Source organism: Rhea americana, unplaced genomic scaffold (genome assembly GCF_003343005.1).
Source record: "Rhea americana isolate MKP2758 unplaced genomic scaffold, rheAme1 scaffold_137, whole genome shotgun sequence".
NCBI lineage: Eukaryota > Metazoa > Chordata > Aves > Rheiformes > Rheidae > Rhea > Rhea americana.
In genome coordinates this window covers 2,123,584-2,139,403 of record NW_028185450.1, presented here as the reverse complement: position 1 = coordinate 2,139,403, position 15,820 = coordinate 2,123,584, and the positions used below count along the sequence as shown (strand labels likewise).

Here is a 15,820-nt window from a genome sequence, read left to right as displayed (position 1 = left end):
AACTGCAGAATAAATATGGAAGTGTAGATGAAATTTTTTAAAGCATCAAAGTAATTTAAGATTCAAGGTTCCTTTTCTAAAGTGTCATAAATGCTTAACAGCATTTAAGTTGAGAAGAATTCAGCTTCCAAATGACTTCTGAATATGCAGTTTAATAAAAAATTATTTAAATCTGTATTTTTCTCTTATCTGAAGATTTATTCTGTTTTGAACTGCAGGTAAGTAATAAATACATTAGTGTTATTTATTTATTACATTATTAGTATATAATGTAGTAAATACTTTGCATATAGATTTTGATTTTATTTATTGTATTACAGATTTATGCTGAGGAGAACAAAGCCTGATTATAGCACAAGCCACTCTGCACGACTTACTGAGGATGTGCTAGCAGATGAYAGGGATGACTATGATTATTTGATGCAAACTTCCACGGTATGGTTACCTAGGTTTTTTAGCTGTTTGTTTTCTTGAACAGCTGCATGTTTTCAGTATTAAGAGTTTCAGAGAACATGTGATTTTTCAGGCCAAATTTTAAATGTAAATTTCTGCCGTAGTCCTACACTACTAAAGTTGAGAGACTACTACATTCATTTTGTTTTGCCTTGATAGTCAGTCTAAAATAATTTGCCCAGGGAGAGCAATAAATTCAGTTGAATCTGTTTTTGAAACTATTATTGAAACACTGAGCATCAGAGAGAAAAAAATACATGCAGAGTGTGTTAAGATCAGTGTTCAAGACCTGTTGAGCACTTCTATCCCAGTTTTATTCAACATTTGATTTGTGGAATTCCTGGTGAAAGTAATAAAGGTTTTGAGTGCTTTTCACTGAGAAGATCAGCTCCCTAAGTGCTCATTCTTCAGTGTCTGAAAATAAAAATACAGTTCTTTCTTTGCTATTTATTCTCTTCCCAAAAGATATTAGTGTACCACAGGCTGCCACTTACCTACAGGGTAAAAATTGTAGCTACAATACAAAAATAACCTACAATACTGCAACGCAAAAGCCTACAGTACAAGCCTATAGTACTGTACTATCTGTACTGTTTTTCTTTTTTTTTTCCTTTAACAAACATGTTCTTGTTGGTTGTATTTTGATTTTTTTTGCTATCCTTATAGTACTTGTTTTATGACTTGCACTTGAAAAGTCTATGCTAGTTTTGAAGAAATGACATTTTCAGATTCTAGAGCAACAAATTAATTYTGAATCAAAATAATACAGTAGAAAATAAGTATTAACAATTTGTAACATGATGTTTTTCTTGACAGTACTATTATTCAGTGAGAATATTTCCTGGTCAAGAACCTGCTAATGTCTGGGTGGGGTGGATTACATCTGACTTTCATCAGTATGACACATGCTTTGACTTGGATAGAGTGCGCACTGTCACAGTTACACTGGGAGATGAGAAGGGGAAGGTTCATGAGAGGTTGGTTACAATTTTCTTAAAAAGATGTTTATTTTATATCTATAAAGGCAACTAACAACTATATAAACTGTAGTTTTACTCCATTTAATGGAATTTGATATAAAATAAGTTGTAATATCAAAAAGTGCTGACTATAAGGTCCCCTTATAACCTGTTCTCTTCTCTTGCTTGTGAAGATCTGTGGAATAATGATCTAGTAAAATTAATARTTTGAAAAAAGTAAAGAGTAGTATAGCTTTTAAATGTAGTTTCATTCATTCATTTCAGAACATGAGCCTGCATTTGTTCAAAATAGAGCTCTCCCTTGCCATATTTTTGGAACTTTTTAGCTTTCGGCAGGCCAGAAATAGTACAAGAACAGCTCCTGTCACTATTTCTGCTTATGGTCCATGTCAGAAACTCTTTCTGTGTGTTATGCTTAACACTAAATGTTATAAAACATTAACTTGCAATGTTAGTTTTGTCTCTTGAAGTTTTATTAATAATTTGAGCTTATGCTTGTTTTGTCTTCTTCATTTTTTCTTTTTTTCTTCCCTCCCCCAATTATGAGGTCTAAGTGCCATTGAGTTTTGTCAGCACSTGCTATTTTCACCATATGCCCCATTGATTGCAGCAGCACAAATTTTTTTTAGGCTTCTACAGAAAGTTTACGTACCATCTATAAATAAATCTGTTTTTGACATTCAGTATCAAACGCAGCAACTGCTATATGGTGTGTGCAGGAGAGAGCATGAGTCCTGGACAAGGACGCAATAATAATGGGCTGGAGATTGGTTGYTTGGTTGATGCTGCCAGTGGTCTGCTGACCTTCACAGCTAATGGCAAGGAACTAGGCACATATTATCAGGTGAGTATTTTTGATGGCATCTTTCAGTGGAGAGGGGGAACCAAAAACCTCAGACTGAATTTTATTAGTATATGTGTTTGAAGATTGGAAGAAAAAATAATTGCAATTGTTATGATAATTTTTCCCTCTTGTTAGGATTTTCTGGAGTTTTAKTCAGAGGCTTGCACTTTCTGGAAGTCAGTACAGGTGTTGAGGGCTGTCTAACATTAAATATTATTTTGCTGACTTCAGTGAATATATATTTTTACATCTTTTCTGTAGGTTGAACCAAGTACTAAGCTCTTTCCTGCTGTATTTGCTCAAGCTACAAGCCCCAATGTTTTCCAGTTTGAATTGGGAAGAATAAAGGTAAATAGTGCTTAATTTTTGTGCATGTTTAGAAGTAATACTACATTGTATCAGGTAATCATTGATTTTTGTCATTTGTTATGCAATTTGTTCTTATTTGGCATATTTTTATGAGTCCAAGTGTTTGCACTGTTGTCATTTTAATACTGAACTCAATTCATGTATCTAAAATATAGTACACAGGATGAGAAGGATTATAACAGCTGTGAATGGGCAAGGGATATTGCAAAGTCCTGAGAAAGTTTCTGCATCTCATCCTTCATGATGAAATGAAACCAGATGTTTCTGAATTAGGCAGATAACATAAATTGCTTTCAGTCACTGAGGTCAGTAAAGCAAATCTCTTATTTTATAAACTGCGCCATGGATGACTGGTTGCTCTGCAGAGTGGGTAAGGCTTTAAAAGAGCTTTAGGATACTTTCAAATAGTACACACAAGAAAACTGAGCAGAAATTGACTTCCTTGCTTCGGATATGTGAATATCTAAGAAATCAGAAGAGATAAGACAAGTTCAGATCTTTGGTCTATGGCAGCTAATTATTAGGTCCCAATAAACATTCTATTCAAGTTTCTATTTCATATTTAGTTATTTTAGAAAAAAAAGGGGGAAATGCTCTCTTACAACAAATTGGCCAGCAGTTACCAGTTGGTTTTGTAAACTGCTGAAAATATTACTCTCCTGTTACACTGTGCTATACTGTACTATCCATCTGTCTTGAGAAATAGCACATGTTCATTATTTCTAAAGATGGTGAAGAATTGTCTCTTATGTTGGAATTCTCCAGAATGTGATGCCATTATCTGCTGGCTTGTTCAAAAGTGAACACAAAAACCCAGTCTCTCAATGCCCTCCGCGTCTCCATGTCCAGTTTTTGACTCACGTGCTTTGGAGCAGAGTGCCAAACCATTTCCTGAAGGTTGACGTCTCTCGGATCAGTGAACGACAAGGCTGGATGATACAGTGCTTGAATCCTTTGCAGTTCATGGCCCTTCATATTCCAGAAGAAAACAGGTTGATGATGCTTATAAGTGAAAGTACACTGGGGCTAGGTTGGGATTATAAAGCTAGACATGTCATAAATTTTTCTGTAAGAGAAGCCCAAGTCCCTGTCTCTTTTTCTCTCTACCCGTATGTATAACACATGTAAGTAGAAGCAGTATATTTCGACTTAGCTAGCATTGCAATTTAATTTTATTTTATTTTTAAAAATGCTTTAAAATCTGCATCTTTTTGTTATGTTTCCAACCTGTAGTAGCTTCTCGCTAAACTCTTTGACAGTGTATTTGGGTTTTAAATTAAAATGAAAGAGAAATTGAGAGTGTATGATATTAAAGATAATCTGCAAGATAGATGAAGATCTGTTTTTCTTAGCTTTTTAAAATGTATGGGCAGTGAAACTATTCTATTACTCCAATTTCCTAAATTTAATTGAAACAATTGGAAAAAGGTGGATTTCAGATTTCCTTGTTACCCAAATATATAAACATAATGCTAAGGACTAAGACTGCAAATAAAATCACTAAAAAATCAAGTAAGAAAAAAGAAAGGTCCTACAAACTAGCTAGTCTACTGTCAACCCCAGATCTAAAAAGAGTAGTGACATAAACGTGTCATCCTGTACTGAATTAAAAGATGATTTTCAGTTATTCAGTATCTTGTCTGTAGTATGAGTAACTGTTCTGTTTCATGTACATCAGTTGGATCTTTCTCCTCTGAGGGTAACTGAAGTTGTACTTTAGGAGTGACTTGGATAAATACCTAGCTAAACTTCATTCTTGGTCCATGATTCTTGGGTTAACAAGGTTTATCACATGAAAGTCGAAAAGTGAAAAATTTCATCCACAGAGATGATATTGTCCTTAGGTAGAATTTTGAATTCGTGAAGTTTGGTAAATTGCTATCCTGATACAGAATTACTGGATTTTTGTTTTGTTTTGTTTTTTTGTTTTTTTCTTTCTGCTGCAGGACAATTGATATTTTAGAGCTGACAGAACAAGAAGAATTGCTMAAATTTCACTATCATACCCTCCGATTGTATTCAGCTGTTTGTGCTTTAGGGAACAACCGGGTGGCCCATGCTATGTGTAGCCATGTGGATGAGTCTCAGCTCCTGTATGCAATTGAGAATAAATATATGCCAGGATTATTACGTGCAGGATATTATGACTTACTCATTGACATCCATCTCAATACCTATGCCACTGCAAGGTTAATGATGAATAATGAATTTATTGTTCCAATGACAGATGAGACCAAGAGTATTACCTTGTTTCCTGATGAAAACAAAAAGCAYGGCCTCCCTGGTATAGGACTGAGCACTTCCTTAAGGCCAAGAATGCAGTTCTCCTCCCCGAGTTTTGTAAGCATTAGCAGTGAATGTTTTCAGTTTAGTCCTGAATTCCCCCTGGAAATCTTGAAGGCRAAAACAATAGAGATGCTGACTGAAGCTGTTCAGGAGGGCAGCCTCCATGTTAGAGATCCGGTTGGAGGCTCTACCGAATTTCTTTTTGTCCCTCTCATCAAGCTGTTTTACACCCTCCTAATTATGGGAATCTTCCATAACGGGGATCTGAAACACATCTTGCAGTTGATTGAGCCCCGGGTTTTCAAAGAAGCTATGAGTCGGGAAGATGAAAGTGATTTCTCAGAGAAGGAGCTGAGTTCGGAGGAGCTCAAGGCAGAAGAAGGAGAGGAAGAAACCAAAGGGGAGCAAGTGCCAAAGGAAGGACTCCTTCAGATGAAACTTCCTGAACCTGTTAAATTACAGGTAATGATACAGATGTGTTAGTGGTTGTTACCTTTTTTTCACACATCCTTTTTTTCTTCACCTGGTAATTTCTCTTTAAAGGAAAACAGCAGTCTGATGTTGTTTGAATAGAGAAGTAATTTACTTACRGGAAACTACACGATTAGTGTCTTCCTGATTATATAAACTTGTATATGGTGGATCAAATAGCTCTTGTTTCATTAAGTAGAATCACTTTCTAAATTAASTTAACAAGGAGTTCTGCCTTTCTGTGGATCCAGACACACACAAATTCCCTAGAAGCAAGGAGCAAATCCATTGTCTTACAAATAAGTGAAACTCCTCTTCCTTTAGATCTGAGGCACATAAATCTCTTGCATATGTCAGATATTAATTAGTCCTGATCTAGGATATATTGCAGATTACTTCAGGTACAGTAAATGACTGCATTGAAGATTTCAGTTGGTTCATCTGACAGTAACTGCTGCTGTAAGGGATTCACCCTTGTTTGCTTAACACACAGCAGAATTTTCCTAGCTTGCCTACCCATTTTGTTCTTCTGATACTGTTTTCTCAGATGTGTCATCTACTCCAGTACCTGTGTGATTGCCAGGTACGGCACCGGATAGAAGCCATTGTAGCATTTTCTGATGATTTTGTGGCGAGGCTTCAAGAGAATCAGCGCTTCCGGTACAATGAAGTGATGCAGGCCTTGAATATGTCTGCTGCCCTGACAGCTCGGAAAACAAAAGAATTTCGTTCCCCACCTCAGGAACAGGTACAGCTTGCAGTGAGCCATTTATTGTTTTCCTGTGCTATGTGTGTGGCAGAGTTCTTTTGATTTCACAGTTTTGCCTGTAGAAATCAGTGTTGCCTGCTTTTCCTTTGTATCCTTTGTTTTAAGATAAACATGCTGCTGAACTTTAAAGATGATAAAAATGATTGTCCTTGCCCTGAAGAAATTCGAGATCAACTCTTGGATTTCCATGAAGACCTAATGGCACACTGTGGTATGTCCCATTTCTGAATATATTTATTTTTAAAATTGTATTAACTTCAAAAGTAATTTTTCTGAACAATTTGGGTAACTCCTCAACTAAGTAGCCTGGAGATTACTTTTTATCAATAATAAATACTGTCTTAATAAAGGTACACAGTTTGCAGTCATAAAACAAGGAAATGCTCTTATCCTCATATCAGGTCAAAATAGAAGAGAACTCACTATGTTTTCCTTCATGAGGAAAAAGGATTTTTTTTTGTCCATGCAACTCTTCATGAATTTCTTTAAGCTCAGTACATTGGATTGTGTCGCAGTGCACTGTAGCGCGCCTGTTTGTTAATCAAAGGATTCCTCCTCCCCATTCTTTCTACCTTGCACTCACGTAGGTTCGAGTAGGTCATTTTTATTCTATCAAATTAACTATGGCCAATCAGGAGAAATCTCTGGCCAATCAGGAGAAAGGTCCATTAGTGGGATATATTTGTGTACATATGTATGATGCAGATCCTTCCAATATCTGGGCACTCAATCTACCCAGTACCTGGTCCCTGGATCCCTGGACTCTGTGTCTCTGTCTGTTGCCATACAGTAACTGGCCTGGACATGCAGTCCTTCCAGTCTGATCCAATGTCCTGRATCATTGCTCTTCCCAGTGCCCGATCTCTAGAGACAAATACAGGCATACACATGTGCACACACATACACACACAGACACAGGTCTCAGTTGACTCCCAGACTCTACAGTGTCCCTGGGAGTTGACCGGGACTCGCTTCGTCCCTCTGCTAACCAACTTTCACTATAGTCTTGCCCTTAGAGACATAGATACATATACAAATGGGTCTCCTAGTTGGTATTCCCCCTCTCCTCAGACCCCCCTGGTCCTTCTGGCAGTTGTCCAGGACTCACTGGTTCCTCCAGTAGCCAACTCCCCTGCRGTCTCACCTTTAGAAACACATGTGTGTATCTGGCTCCAAAGAAGCCTAACTGACTTGCCTCCTAGTTTGACTTAATAAGTGCTAGCGATCACACACCRGCTTGCGTAACTCCCTCACTCCTGTTGCTGGCAGCTAATTTCACACACTGTGGTCTCTGCAGTTGCTGGCCCCGTAGACTCACGAGCCCTTGTGACCTGTTATCTGACTCCATTTGCTGGCACTTAGACTTCCATACACACTTGTGCATATAGAATAGAGTCCTTCACCCAGGAAAATAGTTAGAAAAAAGATTTAATAGGAAGATAGGACGAACTACTGATCAGGTGCAGGGCRTGGTTGGACAAGTGTACTGACCAGCCCCCTGTTTACAGATGACTAACTCTTTTTCTCCTTTTATTCTTCTAATTTCTCACTTTTGTTCCTTACCAAATCACCTAGATTCCTCTCTTCCCAACCTTTGATGCATCCTCTAAACATCCTGTAAATCCTGCACAATCCTGAAGTGCTCTTCCCACATAATGTATCTTATAACCAGAGACAGGAACCTCCCTTAGTCTGAAAGGTGTTCTGGAGAGCCACTCCTCTTGACTCATCTTACTGGGCTTCACACCTGGACAAGGAGGCCAGTGCTTTCCTGGGACAGCTCAGGAGATGTTTTTTGTGCCTCTGTGCTTGTGGAGATGAGTCTGCTGCTCRGTCTCCTGTGATGGGCCTGGGGGCAGCCAGGACAGTGTGTTACTCGGGGTCCCTCTTGCTCTGACATTGTCTCCCTCTGCTCCTTTGCATGTGTGCAGATGAACCTTTTTTTCACATTAGCTAACACTCTCCTGGCTGCCAGGGTGCACTGCTGACTCGTGTTTACCTGCTCTACAACAGGACCTCCCTGGTTCTTTTTTGAAAAGCTGTTTTTTTACCAATTGATGCCCAGCCTGTACAGTTGCATGGGTTAGGTCTGCCTGAGGTGCAGAACTTTTTATTTATCCTTCCTGAACTTCATGAGGTTCCTGCCAGGCCATTCGTCTAGCTTGTTGTGCTCCTTTCCCTTGAGTGTATTTACCTCTCCCTCCAATCTGGTGTCACCCACAAACTTGATGAAAGTGCATTATGACACTTCAGAGGAACTGTTTTTATTTTAAATGAATAAAAAAAGAAGGGAAAATTCAAAGTGATCTGTCAGTTGACAGAAAACTAAGATTAAATAAAGAATTTAGAAATAATATTTGAAAGGTGAGGAGGCTTTGTCTCTCTCTTTTTTTTTTTTTTTTTTAACCATCATTCTCTTCTTTCAGATTACTTGGTTTAGTTTTGTCTCCTTTATGAAGAATTAGTAATTTGAATAATCTACAACTAAAAAATTGTTTGTGGGCCAGAAGAGTCATTACAGTAGAACAAAATAATTTCTGTATGTGTTCAAAACATGGCTATTGCAAARTAGGTAGAACATTTACACATCCTGAGTCCTATATTTGGCTGATGAGCCAGCCACCATTTGAGGATTCACATGTTGTTGAAATGGTTTAAAARACAACTGTCTTTTATGGACAGTCTGCAAATCAGACAACTACAACAAGAGTTCAGGGAACTGCRTAACTGCAGGAGAACAGATGTTTCATTTGGGTAATTTCACAGCATCTCTGTATTCTAATTGATGAGACGTTTCAGTCTCTTTAGTTTTAGTTMGTTTGAATGAAGAAGCTACCATCCAAAACATTTTTTAATATGATTGAGTGTAAAATAGAAAGTTATCGATGGTTTTGCTTAGTTTAGCATTGATTACTCTCTTAGGACAAAATATAACAAAACAACTTGTACTGGAAATGTGACTACTTAATGCAAAAAAAAWAATCAGACAGTTAAACCAACACGATAGAATTTCTACATGAAGAGATGCAAAAAATTGAGGGGAATAATTAGTATGATGCAGAAATATCATGTAAAAGTCAAGACTACTAAAAAAGACCCACAAACCTTAAGCTCAGAATTCAAGTTGGAAGGAAAAAAAGAACAGAAAAGATGAATGAATGATCTCTTTACTTTGGGTTTATTTTAGTATGAGTGTTGGATATAGGTCAAGGTTTTGTTTCAGTTGCAATATATTGGTTAAAAAATAAAGTTGTAAACATGAGAGGAAAAGGGCTGACAGGAATGTCGTGAAATTCAACAAAGGCAAATGCAAAGGCCTGCATCTGGGRAGGAACAGCCTCATGTACCAGTACAAAACTGATTTACAGAAAGGGACCTGGGAGTTCAAGGTGAACATGAAGCAGAAAATGCCCCCTTGTGGCAAAGGGGGGGGGCAACTATATCCTAGACTTCATTAGAAAGATCATTATCATCATCAGAGGGAGGCAGGTGACCCTCCTCTTCTACTCAGCACTGATGAAACCATGTTTGGTGGTTCAACGGAATGGTGGTTCACRGAAACACCAGAAATTCCACCTGAACATGAGAAAACATTTTCTCACTGTGAGGGTGACTGAACCCTGAAACAGGTTGCCCAGAGAGGTTTTGGAGGTATTCAAAACCTGACTCAGCATAGTCCTGAGCAACTTCTCTAAGTAATGCTGCTTTCAGGGGGTGAGTTAGACTAGGTGATCTCCAGAGGTTCCTTCCAACCTCAGCGATTCTGATTCTGTCTAATCTATGCATTTTTTATGTGCATATAATTTACTCTAAGATATATCATGTAGAATAGCCCCTGTATTATGCAGGTACCTACTTCCTGCTTACTGGTCACTACAAATTACATTTATAGCTTTTAGTACTTCTTGGATATGTTCCACCTTAAATTCTTGTTCTCTTTGCTAGTATTATTTGGAATATACAGTGTCACTAGAGACTACACCTGTACTACTGAGGTATGCAGGTCCAGCACATAGGCCTGAGCATTGACTTGGAAACATTCATACTGTTAAATGGTTAGCACAGTCCTGGCATAATTTTAGTTCAAGCTAACCTCCCTCTTTTACATAGATCAGACATTAGCATGGGCCAAGGACTATTCCTATTGGCAGTTTGAATGGTACCATGCTATTTGTGGTACTGTAAGATTGTGTAGCTGCAAGATTGCCAGCCATACTGTGCCATTTGCTTCCCAGATAAGGAATAATCATGGACCCATTATGTTTATTAATAGAGATGCAGACTAAGAAACCAATCTTCTCTCTATTTTGATGATGGGGAAATTAAAACTCACTGAARGATCACATTAATGAAGATTTAAATCAGGGATTTGGGCATAGAAATACGTATATTTTGTATTTTGTGTATAACTACGCAATTTGTACAATCAGTTAATAAGAATTTATAAAATAAATTAATAAGAGAATGAATATTTGATTACATGATCCTTATTTGCTTATTTCCTACCTTACACATCTGCCTCATCTGCACTTGTCCCAAACTGCTCATTGAGCATATCACACATCAAGCTTCTTTGCAGTTCTAACAGAGCAGAACAGCGTTTTTCAGTGTGATCACGTTTGTACATAAAAGAATGGCTGTAACTGGTTATTATTATTATTTTTTTTTTACTATGTAGTATATAATTTTGATTTCAGGAATTGAGCTAGATGAAGATGGAACCTTGGATGGAAACAATGATTTAACAATTAGGGGTCGCCTCCTATATCTTATGGAAAAAGTCACATATCTGAAGAAGAAGCAAGCTGAGAAGCCAATCGCTGATGATGCGAAGACATCCTGTAAGCAAAAATTAAATCATAATTTAGTCTATCCTAATTCCAGATRGGGAAAAAAAAAGCAGACAAAGAAGTTGTCATGTATTATCTAAAAAAGCAAGACAAATTTTTACCGAAACATCTATGCACCTTAAAGCTTTTAGCTCTGACTTTAAGCAAGCTTAACTGGCGTGCTTAGGGTGGACAATTTTGTTTCCTAATAGCATGCAACAGAAAATTTCTTATGCTGGCCTTCCCAGAATGTATCTTACTCTTTGTACAATTAGTGCAGACTTAATTATATCAGGGTCCTAATTTGGGGAACTCATTCATTAAACTAGCTGCAGAAGCTCCAACTGAGTACTTGTATGAAGAATACCAAAGGAAAGAAGACTGTACCACTAGATGTTAATTTGTACTGCTATAATTAGGGGAAACCTCCCCACTAAATATAAAATACAAAATTTACTCTTTGTGATTGTTGCTTTGTCATTTTTCTGACAACTTCTGCCTTTTCACATGATAAGAGTTGTTGTTAGTGGCATCCAAATTCTGCACTTGGGATCAACTGATTGTAGATTTTTTTCAGTGATAATTAGAAGCCTGGTCTATGCAGAATGTGGTGGTATGTCCTAGGACTTCCTTTTCATTTTTTTTTTTTTAATATAGTAAGTTTAGAACTGTCCAAATCCTAATTTTCTCTCTTTCACTTAATTAGACAATATTGTATTGAACTAATTCCACACAAAACTTGCTTCTGGGTGGATGATCCCCACAGGTCTGTATTATGGTAGCTAGACTGCTTGGGTTCTGTATTGCAGAACAAAATATAGCCAAATCCACAAACTGACATATAGTTGCATTTATGAAAAGAGGCCAGCTGAGAGCCTGTAATTCTTTACAAAGAACAAAAGAAACATAGCATTGTGTCCCTTTGTGTTGTTATTTATTTCAATCCTGGTATTTTCTGAAATATCAGCCAAAACACATTTTGTCTTTTAGTTCTTTTTAAAAATTATATTATTCTAAAACATGCTATGCTATGTGACAATGGAAAGACCTATAATGCAGTGTTTGGACAATAGCACTGAAACACAGTACTATTACTNACCCCTCCACATTTATCTGCTTCATCTTAGCATCTCTTCCTTCTTTGTTTAACATAATTTTTCCTTAAACTGTTGACACCTCTTGGGCATTATCTCTGTATGGGCAGTCTTACTTTTTTGTATTTTAAATTTTGACYGAAGTTGCCTCTGATTTATACCAAAATTTCTCAACACACAGATTTCTAATCTGAAAATATTTTTGATGTGTGCTCTGCATCAATCACCTTCTTCAACCCCTCAATATTTGTCAGTCAATTTATTGAACTTCAACAGGGATTATCAAACTTCCCTTCTCAAACTTTCTCTGTTATCCACATGACAGGGAGAGAATTTGATTAGTTAGGTAAGTGCTAATGGAAAATTTATGCATTTTTTTTTGTTTCATTTTTAACTCTTCTTATGTGAACTGTCAGCCTTGACTATCAGGATGTGTGCAGAGGATCCCAGTTTGGTGTGACAAAGTCTTGCAAAACTGAATGGAAGTTCTCTTGAGATGGGAAAAAGAACAATATTCACTTTGTCTTGACTATTAGTTCATGAATTCAAATCTCATCTGATAGTAAACATTTTGTCTGTTTTAATATTTTATAATTTTCTCAAAGTTTTACAGTTGATAATTATTACTGGTGAGAATACCAAATATGGGCTTCTTGATTCATTAGAAATTCAACCATCTATCCAAATTATGATTTTCAATTGATTTGATGTAATGATGAGTAGTACATAAGAAAAATTCTCAGACCTGAATTCTTAGAAAATTCTTGAAAACAGTATATAGGAATATAGGAATAAATCTGGTCACTTAGTGAACATCTTGTATTGTCTTCACTCTTTTTTATGTTATCAGATTTAGATTTTATGTATTTTAATATTGGATATAGGCTTTCATTTTTGAGATATTTATTTTTCCCCTCTGCTTTTATTTTTATTGGATAGTCTACTAAAGAAATACCAAGAAAAAGTGCTTCTTAAAGATTAAATTCCTTCCAATGCATGTTGTGTAATGGGTTCTGAGGGTCTAGTGATAGAGATACGAGAAACTAATGGTAATTTTGTGATTTATGTATTTTCTTCACAGCTACTCTTCAGCAGTTGATTTCAGACACAATGGTACGCTGGGCCCAGGAGTCAGTAATAGAAGACCCGGAGTTAGTGAGGGCCATGTTTGTATTGCTACATCGCCAATATGATGGTATTGGTGGCTTGGTTCGAGCCCTACCAAAGACCTACACCATAAATAGTGTGTCAGTGGAAGACACAATCAATCTTCTAGCATCCCTCGGCCAAATCCGTTCCTTGCTCAGTGTCAGAATGGGGAAGGAGGAAGAAAAACTTATGATTCGTGGATTAGGGTAAATGACTAGAGTGTAGCATATCTTAATTTACAGATATTTATTGTTATTTGCTGTATAGTTATCACTTAAGTTATGCATAAAGTTTGAATGTGAATGGGTATGTATGGGCAAATGCAGAAGTTTCATATCAGTTATTTAGTATCTTCAGTTGTAAGATTTTTTTAGCATTATTATATGCATAATTTTTGGAGAGTAGCAAATGGCATCTCTGAAACTTCTCATAAGGAGAATTGAAAACACATATGCAATGTTTTGTTATCATATTTTAAGTGCTATGATTGTAAAGAATACTACCAAGAATGCAGTGATTGGTGGCTGTGGACACATACAACCCCCTCCAGCTGTCAGCAAATGGAGTTTTGTGTAGCTATGCCTGCACATTTGTCATCATTTTGTTGCCTTGAATAAAATATTAAAATATAGCCTAATAGAGGATGCAACTGGAGAGAACGATATGAAGAAGGCATGATCAGCTCTATTAGGAAATAGTTTAGTTTCTTCTGGCTTTTTTCAAAGGAATTTTTTTTATCTTAAATGATAGGAGTGAAAGGAGAAGAAAAATTTTTGTGTGTTTTGTTATTTTTCTTTCTGAGCTTGCTGAAAACCTCAAATATGTAAGTGATTTGTATAAATAGTTTTGCACTTCCATGGTGAGCAGTACCTACTTCATTGCTTTCCAGCAGATCCCATCAATGTTCCCTGATTGCTGTAATGTTCAGTGTATTCACATTAAGGCTTTGGCATAGCCTACTGATGGCTTTGCAAAGGGGAACATCAGTCTCAAGTGACCATGCACAAAATACTGGGATTTCCATATCCACTTTTGTATGTCAAATTTGAGTTATGTTTCACTTAACCCAACTTAGTTTGAAAATGAGTAAATGATTACTAGATTCAGGCACTATTGTGTCCGATGAAATCGTCAGAGTGGTTTTCGTTTCGTATTCTGCTTGCCTTTATGTGTATTTTTTCTCATAATTTTTGCTGTATGTTGGAAGTTAGTCTGTGAAACAGATTGATCTAATTTTAACAAAGTGGTGATATGTGAAAGTCTGATTCAAGGTGAAAAGAGGTACGTTCCGTTTAGCTAGCGTTCTCCTCTGCATGCTGCTGTCGTCCTCTTGATAGCTTCTATCACAGCTGTAACCGTCTAATCACCAAGCCCTAGATGTGCCATTTGTACCTCCTGTAGTCTGACCCAGGCACCAGCACCTGTTTAGAGATGCCGTTTTTTTTTGCTGTGAGTGTAAAGCATTTCTTTTTTCCAGTAGAGAAATGAAAGCATCACTCATTCCTGCTTAAAAACCTTATTTTCCTAGAAATACTGTTTGAATTTTTCTCATGCTGTATTTCATAATGCAGTCAGCAGTTGCAGAAAGCACTGAAAATTGATATATTTTCCAAAATACTGTAATACTGCTAGCCAGCCCAAGGTGCCCTCGTTACTTTCCTTTTTATTTCTGTAAAATAAATTTGCTGTAGACGAGTAAGAATTTAGGATCACTTGGAGGAATGACACTATCGAGCTCATCTAGTCCAAGTCTAGATTGTCTTTAAAGATTTGATTTATGTTCCTTTTTGTTAACAAGTCTTTTTCCACAGCCTGCAGTGTTAATGCAGAAAGGAGTGGTGGTAGGAATAGCCCTTGGAGGCAAGGCCCATCGTATATCACCTCTGATATGAAGTCTTGTTGGAGGCTTTGAGGAAAAAGATCAATTAGTCTTTCTGATTTATTGGGGGCAAAAGACTCTAATAGTGCCACCTACATCAGAGGTACATACATTCTGCTCTATGACTGACAGTTCTGGATTTATAGCTTTTAGAATGATGGATCCATCTCTTTGCTTCTCTTCTTTAATAAGACTGAAATTTTCCCTATCTAATCCCAGAAGTTTGAGCTCAGGAAAAAGACTGTCATGAGATCTACATTGAAACCTGAACAGCTGTCGACAGTATTTCCTATAGTGACTTTCTAGTCCTTTTCTCCCATGACCTAATTGCTTTCACATTTATTTCTGGGTTGCATGTGAGTTCAAGACTTATTACAGTTCTTAGAAATATAATTACTTTTGAAATATACATCTTTATTGGACATCATCACCTCTGCATAAAATATTGAGACTGTAATCTTCAGGATTGATTTCAAATATTTAAATTGTTCTGAATATGTAGAAGAGAGAAGAATGCCCTTTTGAACAGTAACTCATGAAATAACATTAACATTTATGTAGCTAATATTTCTGGTGTTTTGATGCTTAGAGGGGAACTGGATATACATTGTCTTCCAAGTACAATCGTCTTTTCTTGATCTTGATGGCAGATATCAAATGTCTCAAGACTGAAAATATTCTGAAAAGAAGTGTTCCC

General features: G+C 36.8%; 1 protein-coding gene across 5 annotated transcripts in view; it reads left to right on the top strand.

Annotated features, from left to right (window-relative positions):
* RYR2 (ryanodine receptor 2) overlaps positions 1-15,820 on the top strand; it is a 449,981-nt gene that overhangs the window by 287,210 nt on the left and 146,951 nt on the right. For all 5 annotated transcript variants that reach the window (XM_085298277.1, XM_085298276.1, XM_085298275.1 and 2 more), the window contains 10 exons: positions 321-435; positions 1,270-1,430; positions 2,118-2,277; positions 2,539-2,625; positions 3,412-3,638; positions 4,593-5,394; positions 5,951-6,151; positions 6,278-6,383; positions 10,870-11,013; positions 13,177-13,450. In XM_085298277.1, the coding sequence (XP_085154403.1) occupies positions 321-435; positions 1,270-1,430; positions 2,118-2,277; positions 2,539-2,625; positions 3,412-3,638; positions 4,593-5,394; positions 5,951-6,151; positions 6,278-6,383; positions 10,870-11,013; positions 13,177-13,450 (2,277 nt within the window). The remainder of the gene's footprint in view (positions 1-320; positions 436-1,269; positions 1,431-2,117; positions 2,278-2,538; positions 2,626-3,411; positions 3,639-4,592; positions 5,395-5,950; positions 6,152-6,277; positions 6,384-10,869; positions 11,014-13,176; positions 13,451-15,820) is intronic.